We start from the raw sequence: 21,808 nt of genomic DNA on the forward strand, positions 1-21,808 counted from the left end.
AGTCTTGAGTTCCCTTAAATGACATTTATTTATTTCTCTATCTTGGTTTGCAGTAAACATGAGCAAAAATATACATACAGTAAGAGCAAAAATAAAAATCCAGAATAGAGTTATCATCCTTTTGGGTGAGAGTATCCCAATATATTTCACTGATTTCTTTCCTGAACTATCCGTGCACCACAGTCTTAGGCAATAATATGATTTAAGACAAGGGGGGTTAGTCTGGGGGAGTCTTGTGAGAAATTCTTGGCCCTGTTGTAGGTTGATTCTGAGAAGGTTCTGAATTTTATTTGCAGCTGAAAGTCATCTGAAAAACACTGCCTCCAGTTACTTTCATGACTGAATTCTGGTTAAACAGGCCACAGAGTTCAGGGGACTTTCACTGCAAACTCTACAAGCTCCATTTAAGAAAGGACTCAAACTATGAGAATAAAAATGTTTCTACATAAAAAAGGAAATCTTCTCCAGACGTGCTGTAACCATTTGGTGTTTCATGTAATTAAATGATGAAAACCTACCACCTAGCTCCCATGACGTAATACAATCCAAGCTTATATATTCTCTCCTCTTTGCAGCAAAATAGCAATAAAAATACTCTTTTTTTAAATAAAGAAAACACCACTCTTCTATTGGTTTCATAAGAACAATGCACTCTGGCAAAAAAGCCTGAATGCACTATCTTTATGATCTTTCTTTCCTCACTCTTGATGACGCACTGATTTTGCTTTAATGAATACATCATACTGCCACACAACAAGTAAATAAATATATTGCTTTTTGAGGACATCTAAAAATTAACAGAGAGAGAGAGAAATAAAAACAGATAAATGGAGATAAGAGGAAACATTCTGTGACACTGGGGAACAACACTGTCTGTCCACCAGGAGGCACTGTTAAGTTGCAGTGAAACATGTTCCTTTTTGTGCGTATTCTCATTATATAAGAGTAGGCCTTTTAATAATACACGGTGGTATTCCTCCACCTGGTTTCTACGGTATCTCCACATGAGATCCTCACTCACATCTTCAGCTGAAAAAAAGGGAATAAACTACGATGAAGATCTTTGGTTGAAGAGGAAATCTTCACATGCACATGGGTAAAAAAAAAAGCATCCAATTTCATGATGAAGAGGCATGTTTGATTTGGATTTCAATGGACTCTTTAGTGCTTAAAATATCACAGAATGGGAGTGAATGCACTGAGCATTTCAAAGAAGAAGACGTGGAGGAGGAGCGACAAAGTAGGGTAAAGAAGTTCAGCGTGCCTCCTCTGGATTAGCTGAACAGATTAAGAGATTACAGAGAAATTAAGTAAGTGTTGCAGGAATGCCAGAGGAGAAATGAACTGGTCAGTGGAATGTCTCAAAAAGTAAAGAAAAAAAGAAGCCTCTGATGGCTGCTATATCACATATTTCACGTGAATAACTCCTATGATACAGATCCGATTACATCTCTTTTTTTGTCAAATCTGCATTAGAAGGGTCCCATTCAGACTGCTTTGAGATATGTGCGAGCCTGAGGAACACAATGCAGAGAGAGAGATGAATCAGTGGAGTCGAGCCAGGTCGAAACTTGAGTGAACAGATGCCATATTTGCTGTGATGACACTGCAGGTTCACAGTCATTATTTTGTGATAAAATAACACGCCTGACTCGTACTTCACAGGCGTTCCTCCTGCTAATATTTGCAGGTGTTTCCTACATTTCTGTGTGGCTGAGACAGCAGAGTGAATGGTGAACAGCTCCAGGACTAATCTATGACCCTGTCAAACTTTTTTATCTTTCTTTTCTTTCAGTTTGATCTTTACAACAGTGGAGAAACTACAACAAAAATAATTACAAGACAAATAACCGCTTCTATGTGGTTAAGGACTCAAATCTCCAGCTTCGGCCTATAAAACCAAACTCTGACGCACTAATGACTAACATATTTAAGACTAATCACCCTTAAAAGAACCCGTACAATACAGTTTGATATTTTAAAAGAATGATATTGAGTATGAAGGAAACAAAGAGGATAAACAAAACCTTCTACATCACTCGCTTCAAAAACTGTACATGAGTTAATTCAACTCAGATTCGCAAAAAAAGAAGAAAAAAAAGCACACTTCCAGTGCAATTCAGTACAAAATATGTCAATATCATCTATTTCTGATATGTATGAAATAGATGCAAAACACACACACAAGAAGACTTTTTTATGCTTTATAGCTCTTGTTAAGAATTGTGACGGTAGAAATGATGGTTGATTGTACAGCAGGGATATTGTTTTGCTTCTGATATTTGATATTCAGATGTTTTTTGACCCGGCGCTAAACTTTACAGGAAGAGAAATAGCTTAGTTGCAAACTCAATGAGATGTTTTAAGAGTTAAATGAAATCTCAAAATACTAGATACAGTTAAATAAAGCCATGATACATGGCAGTGTTTCCCATACAGTGAGACTACTCTGGGGTAGTAGAAGTGACAGTGCAGGTCATCCCACCTGCCGTATTCTATACGCTTATTTTTTGTGTAGTTCAGCTTTTTTGACAGTATTCATCAGCTTTATGTGGTATGAAGACGCTCAAATAACATCACTTGCCTTTTGAATTTTTCCACTCAATATTCATAGCATATATGAAGACAAAACATTGATGAAATAGCGTATTGCAACCATCCTCCTAGAGTGCAGGAGTAGAGGATGATATTGACAGAAAGCAGCTGCAGAAATAAGTGAAATCCACTGTGTAATAAGCTAAATTTTCTCCTTTAGTGCACTAGTATAAAAGTGGGCACCTCTCTTGTGCATGGATGGGGGTTAGAATAAAAAGAAAATCAGCAAATATAGTTGGGTGGCGTGCCCATGTTTCATCTCTGTGTGGGAAACACTGCTGTAATGTCATGTGGAGTCACTGACAGTAACCCAAACCCATCTGCAAGTAGAAAATATATATATATATATATATATATATATATATATATATAGAAAAAAGGAAATGTTGGTCTAAAGAAAATGAAAGTTATGAAGTGCTCTTTGGATTGAGATGCATGCAATCATAGAGAAAAGGAGAAACTCCAAGGCATTCCCTTTAAAACTATTTAAATATCTTTATTTTATAGCATGGTAGGGTTTTCATGATGCTAGAGTGTTCAATTCAGTTCAAGTTTTAAACACTATGCAACCAACATAGAAGTCCTAGGCACCCTATATTGATCAATTAAAGTTGGTTTAGGTACTGATATGTTGCCAATGCATTTTCTGAAATTTAGGCAGTGTAACATGACCAAGACTGCTTGATGAGATCAGAGACGTAAATGTAAGGACTCTGGAAAAGTCAGTACCATTGCTGCTCTTTCTCTTATATCTTTCTGCAGCTCCTGGTTAAAAATGTGACTGAAGATTTGTAGATTTTTAAAAGCCCTGGTACCTTTTGGTACAACTGACCATTAAAATTAGAGCTTGTGTCATATTCAAAGATTGTTTTGGAAAGTTCTGAAAGTTTCAAAATTTGGCATGATCATTTTGATCTTAAAAACAGTGCATTTCAGCTCATGCCTTCATCAAGTCAAGGCTGGAAGAATGTCAAAGCCTTATAAATACACCATGAAAATAAAGTCATTTTAATAGCCTGATTAGACTGCCTTGGAGGTTTTCTTTTTCTTTATGACACCCCTATGTTTTTAAAAGCTGCTCTCAGGTAAAAAAAAACAACAAAAACAAAAAACAGGCTGAATATCAAATGATCCAAAATTATAATAACTCAACTGACGTCTCCTCATCCAAAGAATGGACTCAGCATTCATAATGTATGCCATGTAATGAATATTGCACATTGCATGCAACTTCCCGACCTACAGCATGAAACGGGACCTCTGAATGAATGGAGCGCACGCACAAACACACACGCACACACTCTTAAAGGTTTCGAGCTCTCCTGTGACTCCCTTTCTCTTTTTGGGAAATGCCTATCTCCTGTTACGACTATTATTACAGTGTGTTCCCTCCTGGTGGTCAGTGGTTGAAATTATCTGTTTTTTTCCACACTGAGCAGAGAGGTGGAACACGGGCGGCCTCCTGCCCTCATAGCACACAAAAGACAATACACACATGCAACATGGCTTCATCTCTGCATCCATCCATTCTGATTTAGTCTGTTGGATTATCTTTTAAGTGCAACAAAATACTGATATAAGGTTATGATGCCGTATAAATACTGTAGATATACACATTTTGTATTGTAATTTGTGTATATTCATATATAGAGGGAGGCTCTGTAAGGAGGCAGCAGGAGGGGGAGCAGCATTAAAGTGGTACTGATGCTGACCCTCACAAACTCTGGAAACACACGTTCACATCCTTTACATCCCCTAGTTTGGTCATGCAGTATAAATAGACGTCACCTCAAACTAATGTACAGAGAAGAATTTGTCCCAAAGCTCACAAACAGAAATAATGACAGGATTAGCACCCTTTTTGAAATTCTTCATCCCAACACTAAGGTAAACTATTTCCTCCCAAAATGTGGAGGTTTGTAAACAGCTCCTACAAAGGGTGTGAATCTTGAGATTGCTTTCTGTGTATGTGCAATGTTTGCAGAGAATGGAGACGTAGTTTTCAGGAGGAAGAGGAGAAAAAAGGATAAACTAGTTAGGGATGTTGATCCTCAACTTGAACGACACCCTGCCAGCAAACTTGTCCCTTTCACTTCCAATGGGGATGTTGTTGGAGTTGATCTTGCACTCGATGTTGACGTCTTGGTTGGCGGTGATGTTTAGGAACTTGACAGCGACTAATGGCTGAGAATAGTTCACCTGGGGAAAAACAGATCAGAGGATTTTTTAAAACCAGAGTTATTTTATGACAGAAATAAGAAAATCGCAGGCGGAAGATAGATTGCTGATGATAAAAATGGACAAAATGGATGTTTAGTATTAGTAATGGACATTAAAAGAGACTGATGTTAGTGCTGGCTGTCCGATTTTCAAAATTCATGTTTTTCTCATAGGGAAAGAGAGAGAGGCAGAGTGAAAGACAGAGCACAAGCTTAAAGACAATGAGTAACAAAAGCCTGGCTGAGCAGCAAGTCATAAAGGCTGTTAACATTGCACAGCAGTATAATATCAATAACCTTAATAAGATGTTAGTTTCCCTCTATGCTGTGTAATGGGTAATATCTGCAGCTAGTCTTTGGTGAAAAAGTATGGCAGGGGTAGTGTAGTAGAAGTTGCACCGTTAAGTCCAGCTATGGTTTAGCCTTGATAAGTAGTGAACTTGACATCTGTCCTTGTCACAGTATAAAAGCATCTGGAGAGAATCTATTAATAAGTATGTTAGTCTCTACTGCAGTGCATGGTCATATGCTGTCTTTCATGGATTTACTACTGGACCTTCTCCTGGTTTAAAGTGCTAACAAGTTAGCAAAGAAGCTAATCGGATGTATGTTTAATTGTGAAAACGTTTCATTTTTGGTACAAATTAAGGCTGTCAAAAAATATTTTATTTATTATTTTTTATTGTTTTTAATTCCACTCACTCTTAGAATTCCTACAATTAATTGTGATTAATCTCCTCTTTTGTTGCATTTTGACATTTCTATTTTTTGTATTCAAAACTGTTTTTGTTTTAATTTGGATTTTTGTACTGTCTTGGATGCTGACCTGCTTTTAATCTAAAGGGAAAAAAAGGAAAACAAAACTTAACAACAACAAATTGCGCTAGAAGGTACAATAAAGCAAGTTATGGATGATGATGTTAGCCCAACTCATGTGTCTCTTTAAAGTCCAGTTTTAGTCAGACCAACAAAACATCAATTTTTTCAAACTTCACGTAAACATACTGGATGTGAGAGTAGGCTACTCCACTAAAAGTCCAAATCCACGATTCAAAGTTTTTAAGATTTAATGAGTTTGTAATGGGGTTGTTTAACAACAACAACAAAAAAAAAGGAAAATCTCAGAATTTCGGTAGTTTATTGCGATTAATCTCACCTTTTTTGTTGATTTTTTAAATTCCACAGAATAAAGAAACTTTGGGTTGATCAAAGGTTATGACATGAACTTAGTCACGTAAAAAAAGGAACTTGTTTTGGGAAAAGGAAAAAAGGGACAGAAAAACGTGAAATGATTCATAACACAAGATGCAGATGTCTTTTGACTTGTCCTCTGAGATCTGTGCGTTTTTAAAGTAAAAAAAGACATGAAGGAGCAGCGGCAGACTTATTTTACTGTGGCTGCAGGGGGACGCTGCAGGGGATTAACCAAAGTGTGCTGAAAGGGACAATAAAGCATGCAATTAATGCAATTTTAAAAAAGAGTGCAGTTGTTATGGACCTTAATTGCATCCAGATTAATGCATGAATGCTGACAGCTGTCGTACAAATATAATACAAGGTATCCCTTCAGATTATGGTGACAAAATGACTGCTGCTAAGCTTAGCATTTCTGCTGTTCAACTTCCAGAAAGGACTGCTCGGCTCAGTTTGGGTCTGATTGAGGTGTATACATGCATGAGTAATTTTCTAGGTCCCTGAGTCCAACTTTGAGAAATGTGACTTACTATATCAGTTGGACTAACATGTTTACATGTTTTTAAGTCCATCTTTAGTCTGACTAACACAATAAACTGACTTTTTCGTACTTCATGGAAACATACTGGATTTGAAAGCAGGCTACTCCACCACCAGCTGAAGTCTGAGGTTCAAAGTGTATCAGTATTTTCATAAGTTTTATGTTTAAGTACTTAAAGTTTAAGTTTTTTTCATAAGAACTATAACTGAATTAGTTTAAAGAGAGAAAACATTCTGATTTAAAGTGATGACTAAGTGAAAGGACTTTTTTGCTCATCTGTTTTACAAATTTCTTTAAATGGAGCTCAGAGTACGTTCAAGCAGGAGGACTGTCTCTACCCAGTCAATAGTCACCACTCATTCATCTCTCTCTCTTTTTCCATTCTTTCTCTCTTCCTGCTCTTGTGATCAGCTGATCATCGGCGTTCGCTGTCTTAAAGGTGAAGTGTGTAAAATAGGTAATATTAGCACCATCTAACATTCTGATTCAGTGGTATTTAAATCATGTGTACATGTTATTTGGTCCCTTCTGTGGTACTGTACAAACACGCATAATGCAAAAAAATCCAAGATGGCAGACTCTATGTAACTTATTCTAAGTTAATTTGAAAAACTACTGTATATATTAAAGTGATAAAACTCCAATTTGGATGGAGCCAAACACAAATATAATGTTTCATCTTCAACAAGTTAGTTTTGCTCAATGCTATTAGGCTAAATATTACACACTGCTCAGCAAATCAGATTCTGCCACAGACTCATCTGACTAATCATCATGCACCTGTCATATTTTAAATCTGCCATTCTCTCTTTCTCAGTTAGCCTGTTGTTTCAGTCTGAAAGCTGCAACCCTCCTCCACCCCAGCCACCTCCATTCAGTTAATCAGCATCTAGCCTAGATCCTTGCAGGTCTTCTACTTATCTCATCCTGCGTACCCCAGTCTCCTCCTCCAAGCCACGTCATTGGTTTCCTGGTCTAGCTTTTCAGAAGTCTACTTCTTGTCTAATGCAGCATTCTTCAGTACCACCACCACCAGTGTCTAGACTCCAAAGGGGGTATCCTAATTCTGCCGTCCAATTGCCAAAGACACTGTAAATTTCGCTTCATTTAAATTTAAAATATCTGTTTGTTAAACTTGTATTATGTCTCTCCTGACTGAACTAAAACTAGAATCCAATTATAAAAGGAAAAAAAGACGAAGGTGCTGTTAAAACTTATATTGTTTTTGTCAAAAGACCAAGATTAAAACTAAAATAGCTGCCAAAATGAGCCTCGCTTCAAACATTGGAGCAGGTGTACTCTGTTTGGTGCTTTTCCAATAAACTGCATGGAGATGCTGCTTGCTTCCAGAATTTAGAAGCACAATCTTACCTGAGCTTTCTTTCCATAGTACGGGTAGTACATGAGGTTGAAAGTGCCATTTGGTGGGAAGTAGATCAACTGTCCAATTTTGTCGGAGTCTTCTCTCTGTGGGGGTGAAACAACATCATGAGTAAACAGCCTGAAAAAATCCCTTCATTTAGCATGCAGAAGAGGAGGAGGTGAGGCTTATTAATCTTCTACTTTTCTCTAAATCTAAATCTTCCATCTACTCAACACAGATTGTCTTACCATGACAAATCTATAAAACAATGATCTGTACCACTAGAGAGCTGAAAGCACAGGTTCCTCTCCTGTTCTTACCCATTCATTTTTGCCAACTTTGTATCTCTGTTGGAGCGCAAATTAATGGAAAGCAATGGAAAAAGCAGCACAGACAGATGGCGTAAATGGCATGCAATGCAGACAAGAAAGAGAATGAAGCTCAGTAATGGGTGACATATTGCAGACAAGAGCGAGACACAAAAGCTACGAATGGGCTACAGTCCAGATTGTCAGGTTAGAGAGTTCATTGTGTGAGACAAAGCTGGGTTACCTTTGCACCACAGGTGACAAACGGGGCTTGTCCATCCTTTCCTGGAAGCATCCCAATCACCTGGTTGGAAAAAAAGGGCATCACTTATCAAGCACTTTTTCTATTCGAATGCTTTTAACACTAAAGTTGACATTACATCTGCCCTAAAGTGAGACAAACAGGACTGTATTTAATATGTTTTTACAGGGATCATCTTTTCCTCTCTCCAAACCACTTTCATTATCTCAGTGGCTCCATGTCTCCTAGCAACAACATCCTTTTCCCTTTCATACCCGATTTAGCTTGATGATGATGCATGGCTTGCCCTCCTGGTATCCATAGTAACGGTCATTGATTCCAGAGCAGTCCTCCAGGATGGTGCGGTTGAACTGACAGGAGCGCTTGGGGTTGTTCCTCACATCACCGCTGTCCTCCTGCAGGAAGTACTTGTCCGGGGTGCACTCATCATTTTTCTGGGCCTGCACGGAGTTGTTGTAAGCTGCAGAGAGAGGGCAGAGGCGGGGTTTATTTTGTATTTTTAAAGGCTTATGATGTGAGGCAATCTCCTTTCCCCCCGTGACTGTAAGGGAATTATCTCTTATTAGGTAAAAACAATTCATTCTGGATGGTCGGATAATCCACTGGGAGCGTTTTGAGTCACAGCACAGGATCCAGACTTACGTTCCAGGAAGCGGTCCAGGGCTTGAGCGTACATGTCCCAGCTCTCAGTGTCCTTGATGCTGTAGACAATCTCAAAGGTCTCATCTGATTTGGGTCTAATCACCATACCTGTGCGTGAGAGGGAGATAGGACGGTCAAGTCAGTACAGCAGAGACTTATTTCAACTTTGAGATCATGCAGTTTATGTAAACATCTGTTTATAAATGCTCTGTTTGATCAATAAGGTTTTCATGAATGTGGTCCAATTTTGACAAATATTTCCTCATTTAATTACTTTATGTTTTCAAATATGCTATTATGCTTACATGTATTGTTGCTAATAGTCTGTCTTTAATTTTGTTAACTGTGCTGCTGCCTGTCTTGGCTAGAGCTAAAGAGATTTTTAATCTTGTTTCCTGTTTTTCCTGGGTCAAAAAAGGTTAAACAAATAAAGTCGCTGCAATACCTGGCGTGGAGAGCCGGTCCTGCCAGGTGGGTTTGTGGTCGTCCAGTGTCTGCAGCATGACGTACATGGTGAGTGCAAACAGGCCGGCAAGGAAGATGTAGAAAACAATATAGAAGAGAATAATAAGACCTGTGGAAAAAGAGAAAACAGATTTAGATTAAATGATATGCAAGATGAAACCATGCAGAAAAGATGTAATTCTTCAAGTGTCCACTAGAGGCTGGCTGTAAAAGTAGCAAATGTTATTTACACACCATATGTTAAAATCAAATTCTTACAGCAGAGTTCAAAATGTTCACAGCCTGGTTAAAAATATGATATTAGTTGGAAGAGTTAACACCTTTATGGGCACACAGTGTGCCATGGAGATTTTTTTTTAATAACTGGGCTGCTTTGTATAATTAGGGTATTGCTGATGTAAAGGAAGCTGGCATGATGTAGCATTTCTTCAAGAGGCTTAATACCCATCTTGAATTCACCTCTTTGTTTATATACTGATCTAAAGTTACTTTGAGACAGTGTTTCAATATGCTGACTGATGCAGCTTGGATTCAAAGACCACCTTAAAGGACCAAATGGTTGATGTGACTCAGGCTTCGTCCAGTATTTTCAACAGACTATGAGTTTCCCAAGATTAAAACGTATTAAACAATAACCCTCCCCTTTTTGTCACATTTTAAACTTCCACTAATTGGAATTTAAAACTTTTGTATGAATAAATAAACTAAAAATCTATATGAACCGTAGCTTTTGTTTCATTTTTGATTACAGTGCTGTCTTAAAATAAAGGTAACTGACTTCCTGTTTGACATTAACTTAACTACCAGAAAAAGGAACTTGTTATAGATTGAAAAGGAAATAAAGAACAAGTAAAACAGGTAAATGTCTGATAACAGAAGGTGCAGATGGTTCTTAACTTATCCACTGAGCTGTCTTAGAATTTTTTAAAGTTTATTCTAAAGTGGTGGACTTATTTTACATCACTGTCACTGCAAGGAGATGTTGCAGTAGCTTTACTAAAGTGTGCTGAAACGGACTATAAAGCATGCAATTTAAAACATTAATGCAATGATTATGGATCTTAATTAATCTCTATTTATGCACTGATGCTGATTATGAAATAACATCTCATCTCTCTTTAATGCGTCACTCATGAAGAATCTGGTAAATGTATTAAAACGTTGTTTAGGCAGCTTGCTGTTAATCACTTCATCTGATGCCTTCCCCCAATCGAGCAATTTCAGGCACCAACAACAACGTCAAAGTAATCAGTCTTTTTACTAATGGTCTTGTTTGTCATTGTAGCTCTTAAAGAGGCATCAGTATTCATTTTAATCTCATTCATTGCCAGCTAAAACACCCTGATGGGAGCTTTAAGTGTGACTTTAAAATAAACATAAGCATTATCAGGTATATCCATTGTTTTCCTGTATTAATTTTAATTCTTTTCTTAAGTATTTTACTCCTGCATTCTTGTCTTAGTCTTGTAATTGCTCCTAGTATTGTTAATTTCTGATTCCATTTCCCTCTGTGCAGCACTTTGGGCTGCATGCTTACATGTTTTAAAAGGTACTGTTTAAATAAAGTTAACATGAGTTTAAATAAATGTATTTTTAATTCCTTTGAAAAAAGCCTAAACTTGTCTTTGTGGTAAAAGCATGAATTACCTGAAACAAACCCACTAAAACACAAAGTAAATGAGAATGCTACAAAATATATGAAAAATTAGATAACTATGTAACCTCCTAATTAACTTCAGAAAAGCCAAGCTGCAGCTTCCCTTTCCCTAAGACCATTTGAAACAAATAATGTGGATTTTTATGTTCTAAAATAGACCTTGTGGAGTTGTTCTTAGCTTTAAACAATGTCTTAACCATAACAACATGCCGCTGTTTGCAGTGGCTTTCTTTAAAGGGTACACTATAACATTACGCTGCATGTTTTGTCATTTATTGTGCATGGAGGATTCAGCTGAGATTTCCATCAGTTATTTCTTCTGCAGTAACTGCTGTGTGTTGCCTTGTGTGTCTCACAGGACTCTTTGAACTACTCTGCATTACAATGAAAGGCAGATTTGTCTATTATGCATGAAAGCTGCATTAGCTGGACATCTACAGCTGTGGTAAGTGCAGCCCATTTCGTAATTACTTTAATACACGATACATTTTTTAAATATGAATACTCTGACATTTAATTCAGCTTAAACAAAATGTCATGGCATGTTGTGTGTGTCTGTGTGGTCAAACATGTTCACAGGAGGCGGTTTAATCCTCATTAATTGAGAGTGTTTCATTCCATCTGCAGCATCTGCCACACTCTCTTTCTCACTCAATAACAAATACAATGACATTTAGATTTAAAATATCTGTTATTGCAGAGTTCGGTCTGAAATTCATCCTCTTTGACCTAACAAAGAGAGGACAGTGACCTGAAACGGTGTGAAATAAGGTAGCAGGAATGGCTGCTCGCTGGTGAGTTTCATTATACAGTCCACACCAGGGGAGTTACAACAACAGAGGCTATCACAGGAGGAGGGAGGACAAGGACCCCCTGGAGATCAGGCCGCAGGGTCAGAAGATTACAGGCCATCATAGACTAGGGCTTTTTCATTAAGGGTATAAGGAGACCCCTGGGGTGATGTTATGTAAGAGGGAAAGCAGAGCTAAGACTGAAAACTGCTTATCGTTGTAAACAAAAACACGTATAATAGTCTTTTTCTGATTACTTGCCAATCAGAAATACTAGAACTAAATGTAATCCATCTGAATGCTTATTCTGTACGCACAGCAACATCTCAAATCCTAGTGAATTTATTTGTCTTATTTCTTAACAGAGGATGTCACTTAATATAAGTGATTTCCAAGTTCCAGATAAGCATCCCATTCTAAGACATAACAGGCAAAAACTAAAGCTGAACTAAGGTTTCATTTGAAGACACATAACAAGTACAATTCTATTTGTTATGATCAAAATAAAAAAAATGTTATTCATGAAGCAAAAAAGAAAATTGTGCTTGCTGTGTTGGCTGTAGTATTGCATGATTGATCTAATGTGCAATTGCATAACCGCATAAATGCAATTGTTTTTGTATTAAGTAGTTCTTTAAAGGTTTACAAAAATGCCTGCAGAAGGGCCTTTAGGTTTAAAATAGTCTCATTGCATTTGCATTTTGTAGTAGTAAATGTATTTTCAATAAAGAAAACGATTTTTTTTGGAAAATATTCCCTTAGTTTGAAAGTAGTACTGTAAAAACTGCAAGTGTTGTATGCTGTTTAATATTTGGATGTTTTAAGTTGAGAAATACATACTTAAAAACTATCATTATTCTCTGCATTTCTATTGATAACAAAGCAAGTAGACTCATGATAACAATTATGTATTATATTGCAGTCACAAATCATAATGTTGTCTAATATACCAATTGCACATCATTACCAAAACTTGCAGCACTAGTTGGCTGTAATTTTTACCCATAATAAGCAGTCCATATTTTTTGGCTGGTAACATCTTGAAATGAGATGTTAATTTTCCTTTTGTCAGAGGAATGTGTGAATGTATAGTTTTGACTGGAAATTAAACAAATACACGTTCTAAGGCAGGTTGCAAGGTGGCTGCAGGGGTTAGTGTCCTGATCCTGATTGGACAGGGAGTTTCTGCGTGGAGTTGCTATGTTCTTCCTGTCTGTGCGTGGGTATTTTGGCTTCCTCCCACATTCCAAGGACATGCTAGTCAGGTTAATCGGTGACTCTAAATCCCTGTAGGTGTGAATGTGAGAGCGCCTGGTTGATTGTCTCTAAGGACAAGGATTGACTGGCGACCAGTCCAAGGTGTACCAATGATCGACTGATTCAACTCTTGCACCTAAAATGTAATGAGTGGTATAGACAATGAATGGATGGACACTTTCTAACATGTAAGTTTCTGCAGTGCAATCAATAGTTTAAATCCAGTAGGTGTTGGTGTGTAGCAAAAATGCCTTTAAATAAGTTGCCTCAATGTGATAGCTGAAGACTGAGTGACTGTCTAGAGCCAGCACTGTCTGAAGAAGTCAAATACAATAGAAAAAATGCAGCATTCTGCCACTGCTGCAGTCTACAGTGTCAGTCAACCTAAACAACCCTGCAATATGCTCTTAGAGTGATCTGTGAGCAGCTGTTTGGTCCCATATCAGGCTCTCCTGTCTATAAAAAGAGTAGGGAAGCATAACTGACATTTCCTTTGACATGCCTGTCACTTTAAGCATTCACACCTGAGGCTTGAGTTGGATGGGGATGAAGTGCCCTGACCCTGTGCCTCTGCTGTCTGCCCCCCTGGTGTGGAGCTCTTTCACTCTGTCAGCAGCTGCACCTGCCTCCACTCACAGCTGGGCTTACAGGATCCATACCAAAATGTCAAGAGGAAGCAGTTCTATGGGGGGGCTTCTACAGAGAAGAAACCTTGATGAATTATATCCTGTGTGCATGTTCAGAAAACTGTTTCTTAAATCACTGCAATCTGCATTGAAGTAAATGAATGAATGGCTGAGTAAGATGGCAGAGAGCATCCCGTCTGTCGCATGGAAAAGACCCAAGCTGAGTCATTAAAAATACACAGAGTCAGCTCTCCAGGCATTGGACCGTGCCGGAGGCACTACAGTGAGAGGGAGAGAGAGATAAGATGTGACAAAACAAAGTGTTTAAGTGGTTTCCTCTGTCCTCCAGAGGGGGTTTCGTGCTCGCCACAAACATGACACCACCCAGGGGAGACTGCGTGTGCACACGTGCATACAGGCAGGGTGGCTTTCCCCCTGGCAAGGATGGTGTTAGGTTTACAGTCTGCCCCTCTCAGTGCCTGATGGTGATGGACAGTGAGGTTTCTCTTTCAGCTGGGGTTTTTGTCTGCAGATGGCAGTTGAAAGCAAAGAACAGAGAGGTTGGGGCGGGAGGGTTCAGTATCCGGTTCTTTCTTTCGTTATAATGGCGAAAGGTGTCTATTTTCTATCAGAATTAATTAGGCAGACATGATGATTAATTGCTTTGAAAACTGATGATCAGAAGAAGACGAAGAATAGAGCTCTTAGCACAAAATGAAGGGAAGGATAAGCTGTTGCTTCTCCATTGGAAAACCATATATTGGTGTATTTTTCTTGTTAGGCACTTTAGGCCTTTAATTTTGTGTTGCAGTTTTTATTGATTTAGAAATAGGTGGTGCAGAATTTTCAATTAAGGCCACTTTGTTTGGTGGCAAAGCAACATCTTAACTGCAGGATTGTTGTATCTGACCAAGGCTTTCTCCATATCATTACAGCCACTAACACAAGGACAAAACATGAGGCCTGTTTCAAGCTGAACAAGGCTTTGATCTAAACCTCCCAATCTGCATCGGCATAAATTAAAGCAACTAATTTGCCTTTTAAAAACACTGGAAACTTCGTGAGACCAGCTGGCATATAAAATGGAAGGTTGGACTATAAATAAACAAAGCTGTCCATTCAAGGAAGAAGTGCACAGTACGTAGCCTTCTGTGTTTGCGTCATGGGGAGAACGAGGAAGTGCTGAAGTGAAATGCCAAGTTTAGCAGGCCTACATGTAGTGGCAAGGTACAAAAATAGCCTAATTAACGAGCCTAAGAGAGCAGAGCTTAAAAAGGCCAGCAGACCTTGAAGCACCTGGGACACACTGAGCTGGATTAAGTCTTACACTGTGGGAGGATTCCAGCAGAGGAAGCTGCAGTCAATGATTCCTAATAGTACAATGTTCATTGATGACACATAATCACCACAATACCACTCTAAGAACAATCCGGCTCACTATTCCTCCAATCACAGACTAAACTTCATTTTTTCCACTGAGAGCGTGTTAACCAGTGGGTAGATCAAAATAGTCTAGATTCCTGAAAGTGGTTTACTTTGCTGGCTCCCACCCTGAATTGATACCTTCCCCATCAGCCAATGAAGTCATTAGATTAGGATTAAATCCCTCACTGAATTACACTCACTGGGAGGGGCTGGGGGTTGGAGGTGATACAAATAGCATTTGGCCCTCGGCTTTACCCAGATTAAAATGCTCCAATGTCATTAGAACAGGACCATATGCGCCCTATCACTCCATGAATCATTGAAACAGTTGAAGGATGATTGAATTACAGAAAAGAGGGTTGCAAAGCAACAATCATGTCTTTCACAGAAGCTGGGATTTGGCATTTCCTTTAATATCCCAGAGGGACAACCCTTACTAAAAGAATGACATCATGTTGAACGCTCATTATGGAAAGCTGCAATCCTCTCTATTCTTAACTTCAGAAAACAATCAAAAGTCTGTCTGCAGAGGAATCCAGATAAACGCTGGCTACAGCACTCCTCAAAGACAGGAGCTGATGGTGCAACAGAGTGGACATTGTCTCAGCACTGCTGCAGTAATCTGGCTAATTCAAATGTAAAAATAAGACCATATGCCTCCTCCCTTATGTTGAGCGCATTGCGCAGGGAAAAGCAGTGCCATAAATTAATAAATAAAGACAGAAACTGAGGCAGAAGATAATTTTTTCCCTTCCCAATGAGCTGTGCCGCATTCAGATTTCAGCACCACAGAGAAGTGGACAGCGACAGCCACCTCATTACCTGAACCTGAGCGTAATCACCAAACTCCTGTTAGGCTCTAATTCACATGAAACCCTCACACAATCACATATTTCAGCTCCAGTCCTCACTGAGCAGCATGTTGAACATTTAGCAGAGGTTTCACAGACTTTAACAGAGACCTGTTAGAGAGCCGGCTTTGCTGCATTGCTGTAGCTAGACTCTACTTACCCCAGCTGCTCGCCGTCCTGCCCAGAAACTCCCTCGTCCTCGGGTTCCATATAAATTCCTTCCACTCGCTTTTTTCTCCATCCTTTGCCATTTTCTCATAAACGTTTGGACACTAAACTCTCTAATTAACGCGCCCTAATGTGAAAACGCCGGGTCTGAACAATTAGCAAGACGGCAGAGAGAGAGAGAGCTAATGTGCCTCCGCTGTGAGAGGAGAGAGGTATTAAAACTGGTCTACTGAACTAAGACGTAAATTACAGTAAGACACTACAGTAGCCTACCTAATAAAACAAAATGGACAGTAGAGGTAGCGTTGCTACTCTCAGCACAGACCTAGTATCTGCCCTCCCCCCCAGCTCCGCTAGTCTGCATGCCGCAGAGTTTTGATGAGTGGTGCAGAAATCTAGTGATACTGCGGTAAAGCACTCCCTCCTCCTCCCTCTACACTCACCCCCACCCTCGCCAATCACCCCCCGCCCCCCCACACCAAGAACCTCATCCTCGATCATCCCTGGAAGAGCAGCACCCTCCCCCAACAAATCATCCTGCTCCCTCTAAGCCAATCATCTACACCGCGCTCTGTGATTGACAACTCCTACAGCCAATCACGTGGTGGTTGAGACTGAGCCGTTATTGGTTCTAACGTCATCGAAGAAAACCGTTAAAATACCACTAACATGTTTAATCGACCAAAAGGCATGTATTTCATTGATTTTTTCTTTGAATGAGCGTCCTAAATAACGTGAAATTCCTTTGTTACATAATTTAATATAATGAAATTTGACACTGGTTAGATATCAGAAAGCCTTTCAAAATGTATACTTTTTCAGTTCAGTGATATTTATATATCAGTATAAAGGCCAAAACTTAAATAGGGACTGCAGATCTAAACTTGCTTTAAGCTGTACAGTACATCAGATGGCAGCCTTAGTGTTTAATTTTATGTGGTCCCATTACAAATGAAAGAAATTAAATTGATTCAAAAGTAAAACATCGTATAGGATGGGTCTCAGGTCACAATGTTTCATTTAATTGCAATTTTCATCAATTTATTTGAAAAATTTAGGACAAAATTTGGATCTAAATGTAATCTTTATTCAATATTTGGGATATTAAAGGACATATTTTGGATTTTAGTGTTCTCTTTTTCAATATAGGGGACATCCAGGCACTCAATTTGGATTTTAACGACATCTTTGTCCATTGTTTGGACATTTAGGAGGACTTGTATGATCAAAATGTTAACTTTGTCCAGTATTTAGACAATTGAGGCCCAAATTTTTGGTTTAAAAGTTAGTTTTAGCCCATTTTTGAAAAATTAAGGGGAAGATTTGGATTCAAATGTAAACTCTTTTTGATATTTAGGACATTAATGGAAAAGTTTTGGTTTTTAATTACAACTTTTTCCAATGTTTGGGAAATATAGGGGTTATTTTGGATTTAAATGTAAACTATGTAATTGTAAGGAAATGAATAAACATATTTTTGATTTTGGTGTAGTCTCTATTCAGAATAGATGGAATTCAGCCACAAGTTGTGGATTTAAATGACATCTTAATCAAAAATTTGGGAAATCAAGTTGACATTTTGGATTAAAATGTAGACTTTGTTCAATATTTGAAAAGTTTAAGGCCCAAATTTTGGAGTTAAATATTATCTTTATCCAACAACTGCAAAATTAAGGGCCAAATTTTGAATTTAAAGCAATCAATCAAACTTTACAAAGGGGGCACTGTACTCCAACATTAACCACCATGAGCTCAGCACTAAACAGCATTTAGCAACATTACAGTGACAAGAAAGACCGTCCCTTTAACAGGCAGGAACCTCAAGGAACTTTTATCCAATATTTTGAAGGTAGGAGAGAGATTTTGGATAAACACTTTATTTTTTTAATTAAAATTCTTGGAAAAATGGAGGCCAAATTTGATCATAAATGTTAGCTTTATCAAATATTTGTTAAATAAATTGACAAATTTTTATTTTGATCTCACCTTTATCCAATTTTTGGGAATTAATATTCAAGTTTTGGATTTAGATGTAACCTTCATCCAATATTTATAAAACAGATTTACATATTTGGAATTTAAATATGACCTTTATCTAATATTGCCTGAGAACTTCAGGCAATCGGTTATGAAGAAAGTTTCTGCTGAACTTCTCTAGAAAGTGATTAATTCTGGTGATGCAGCTGTTCAGTATTCAGTCTAGAACAGTCTGATGGATTACTCTGAGTGCGTCGTTTGTGTCTACTACAGTATATTGCAGTGCTGCCTCCAGCATTAAGCATGCAGCCACAGCACCACCAGCAGCAGTAGCATCAGAGGGAAGGTAGCTCCCTCACCTGGATGCTGCGGGAACTGCAACACCTGCTGCTGCTGCAGGGAGTGCAGAGGGAACATGATGTCCACTTCCCTCTCCATCTTTACTCTGTAACACCACGAGGCAGGAACACATGCAACAGTTGTTTGTTGTGTAAAGTTCATTATATAAAATTTATTTTGAATGACAATATCAATGCAAATATAGCACTACAGTGATTTCCAAGGTACACCGTATCTTACCATATCAATATAGTATGGCACTCATATAATGGCCACTGTTTTAGAAGACACACAAAACCAACAGCTTCTGTAAACTAGTTTGGAAATGATATCTAGGGTCCATATCGGTCTGAAAATTAAAATCGGGCACAATAGTCAGCATCATAGGAACATTTTCAGTGTAAGGAATCTCTGCATGCATTGCACTCGCCCATTTCCTTCACCCTGACCTGTGTTTGTTTGAAAATGGACGCTGGAAAAAAACCTCGACCCTCAAACACGAGCAGGTGGGACTAAAACAAAACAAACCAAAAAAAAAGTATGGCCGAGCAGTGACTCTCAAACATTTAGATAGGTCGTCTTCTCACAGGGTGTACTGTAACTGTACAGCTTGGTGCTAACTATCATTATCATTAAAAAACAACAACAACCAAGAGACATTCAAGTGCCTTAATACTATTACAGAAGGGCTCACTCTTCAAGGTACAAACTTCAGTTCACGTGGCTTTCAGAAAGAAAACAAATATGTAACAATAACCACTATATTGATAATGTTTCACATGGTGACGCCATGTGGTCCAATGAACAACACCAGTAGTTCAAGATAGCAGCAAAGTAGTCAAAATGTCAAGACGAGGAGCTGTTGTAATCTGTACACAAATAAAAATGTATGTCATAAAAAAGGCATAAATAAAAGAATAACACAGCTTAAAGGGAGTCTTGCATAAATTCAAATAAACAACTGTTGGCCTGTGCCTTTCTTTAGAGGGCTTACCGTTTATTAGTAGAACTATAAGTAATGCATGGACTGGCTGCAGCAGATAAAGTACTTAATTCTTTTAGAAAAAACAAGTGAACAAAGTTATGTTTATACAGTATATGCTACATAATATGTATTGATTACAAGTATGAAAAATGGAAATAATTGCTACATTTTCAATACAGTTGTACATATCTATTTACAGTACATTAGGGTTTACTTTCTCCTAAACGAATACCATGTTTTTGTGCAGATTGTTCCAGCATTCTGTTTGAGGTGATCAATACTCACAGTCTCATCAGTTGCACCATGTTGTACAGTCTGTGTTGATGGGTGTCAGTGCTTGTTTTCTGTGTGGTGGAACAATCACTAATGTGCAACTGTGGAAAAGCATGAGCGATGATGTTTTTTGTACCATTGATTTGATCTGGATTTGGCTGGACCTGTCACACCACCTTTTATTAGCGATATATTTGTTGTTTTTATACAACCACATGGTGAAGATCTGCTGTATGTAAAAGTCGCACATGATCATCTCTACACATATTCTTTTACAATACTGAATGTCTATTGTGACATGCAGAGAATGACACAGTAAATATGACTTCTTCAAGTCTTAGATATGTATGTTAGGCTAGTCGACACAAGTTTTGATTATGTTGCTCTGCTGTCGGGAGCATATTGCTATAAAATTGCAGAAACGTTGAGAAAGTAAATAGATTTACATTACAAATATGCAAACAGATACAGTAGGTAGCTTTTACTCCTCAGTGATGATTATTTGCATCCACAATGACAATCTACTGATACCAAGACATCTCATAATGCATTCACAATTTCAAGAAACACTTCGATAACTTAGCAACGAGTCTCGCCTTTTCTCAATCACAGAGTAGTTTCTATGCGTGTCGGAGAAAAATACATGATTTCCTTTAAGTCTCAAGTAGTCAGGAGGAAATTTGGCAACACCAATCTCTGAAAACATCCCACCCATTATTGTTATGTTGGCATTTTTGTTTTGTAGCAACAATACTGGCGTTTGTGGCAAAAAATCATTGGCAATTAGAACACACTGAAAAGGACAGAGCAAGTACAAATCACCCAGATAAGAGATTATTTTAGTCTGATTGTTACACCTCTTCCACTTCTTTAACAACCTGTTTTTATTTTTTATTCCCAAACAAGTTCAAAGTCTCTGATGACCTTTGTTACTGTGCTCTGATCAGTTTATCACACAATAAGAGCATTAGAGCTCAGCCCATCTCTACTCTTCTTATTTGCTTGTAGCTGCTCAACCATCATCTCCTCTGTGTGTTTATTTCTCTCTTTAATGCTGTATATTCGTCATCCCGTCCCTCCTCTTCAGATAGCCGTGTCCCACACGACTGCCTGTGGCCTCTGGCAGGGTGGCGTGCCAGTCTTGCGAGGTTCAGGTGTCCGTCTCCAGCTCGGGAGGATGGGCATGCTGTCCTGCTTGCACAGGCTTTTGTCGGGTCGCCTGTGGGCTTTGATCTCTTTGCACAGGCAGCGTTTACGCTCGATGACTTCCAACAGCTTGCCGTCTCTCTGGGTCTGTGATGCAGACGGGGTGGTGCCCCCGCCGACAGGAGGCTGTCCCTGTGCCAGCTGGGCGAGCTGCTGGAACTGCAGCTGTAGGTGGTGCTGTTGCTGAAGCTGCTGGAGCTGCTGCTTCAACTGGAGCTGCTGCTGGTGAAGCTGGAGCTGCTGCTGCTGCCGGGACACGCTGGGGCTGCTGGGACTGCAGGGCGCTTGTGACTGGGCCAAACCATGCAGCTGAACAGATTTAGAAAAGAAAAAATCAGTGAGTTTGTGAGATTTTACTCTATTCTTGTCCTAAAAACCAGCATAAGGCTGCAAGCAGAGACAGCAAATCTTTAAAAAGACTGCAGTTCCTCTGCATAGCCACCAGGATGCAGCACTGCTTCATGTATGACAGGTTGAGGGAGGGTCAACAAGCCGCATGCAGGCTGTCTCTGCAGCACGCTCAAACTGCGTCAGCACTCGCTATGCAGCCAGAATCTGGGCAAAATGTGCTGCTGGAGGACTGCAGCTCATCACTCCAAACACAGCAGCGCTCGTTCTCCTCTCCACTCTCTCTCCCTCTTATTTCCTGATTACATATCAGCCT

The 21,808-nt window shown here is 38.9% G+C and overlaps 2 protein-coding genes across 2 annotated transcripts in view; both read right to left on the minus strand.

The window, feature by feature from the left end:
* Positions 1–19: 19 nt before the first annotated feature.
* On the minus strand, positions 20–16,723 carry atp1b2b (ATPase Na+/K+ transporting subunit beta 2b). The gene is made up of 7 exons (XM_041800503.1): positions 16,357–16,723; positions 9,570–9,698; positions 9,125–9,232; positions 8,737–8,942; positions 8,465–8,524; positions 7,921–8,016; positions 20–4,794 (listed from the first exon to the last, which is right to left on the minus strand). Exons 1-7 carry the CDS (start codon positions 16,445–16,447, stop codon positions 4,627–4,629), a joined length of 858 nt encoding a protein of 285 aa, XP_041656437.1. The 5' UTR covers positions 16,448–16,723; the 3' UTR covers positions 20–4,626.
* Positions 16,724–19,029: 2,306 nt separating this feature from the next.
* Positions 19,030–21,808, minus strand: part of LOC121519050 (neuronal tyrosine-phosphorylated phosphoinositide-3-kinase adapter 1) — a 61,790-nt gene continuing 59,011 nt past the window's right edge. Inside the window, exon 7 of the mRNA XM_041801828.1 lies at positions 19,030–21,453. Coding sequence (XP_041657762.1) covers positions 21,022–21,453 — 432 coding nt within the window. The 3' untranslated portion in view covers positions 19,030–21,021. The remainder of the gene's footprint in view (positions 21,454–21,808) is intronic.

This window comes from Cheilinus undulatus, linkage group 12 (genome assembly GCF_018320785.1).
Source record: "Cheilinus undulatus linkage group 12, ASM1832078v1, whole genome shotgun sequence".
NCBI lineage: Eukaryota > Metazoa > Chordata > Actinopteri > Labriformes > Labridae > Cheilinus > Cheilinus undulatus.

Bases quoted from the DNA above. Each gene is read 5' to 3' on its own strand.
- atp1b2b (XM_041800503.1), bottom strand. From the start codon at position 16,447: ATGGCAAAGGATGGAGAAAAAAGCGAGTGGAAGGAATTTATATGGAAC. The intron at 9,233-9,569 runs GTATTGCAGCGA...TCTCACGCACAG, and splicing joins GGACCGGCTCTCCACGCCAG to GTATGGTGATTAGACCCAAA. The intron at 8,525-8,736 runs GTATGAAAGGGA...TTTTCCAACCAG, and splicing joins TCATCATCAAGCTAAATCGG to GTGATTGGGATGCTTCCAGG.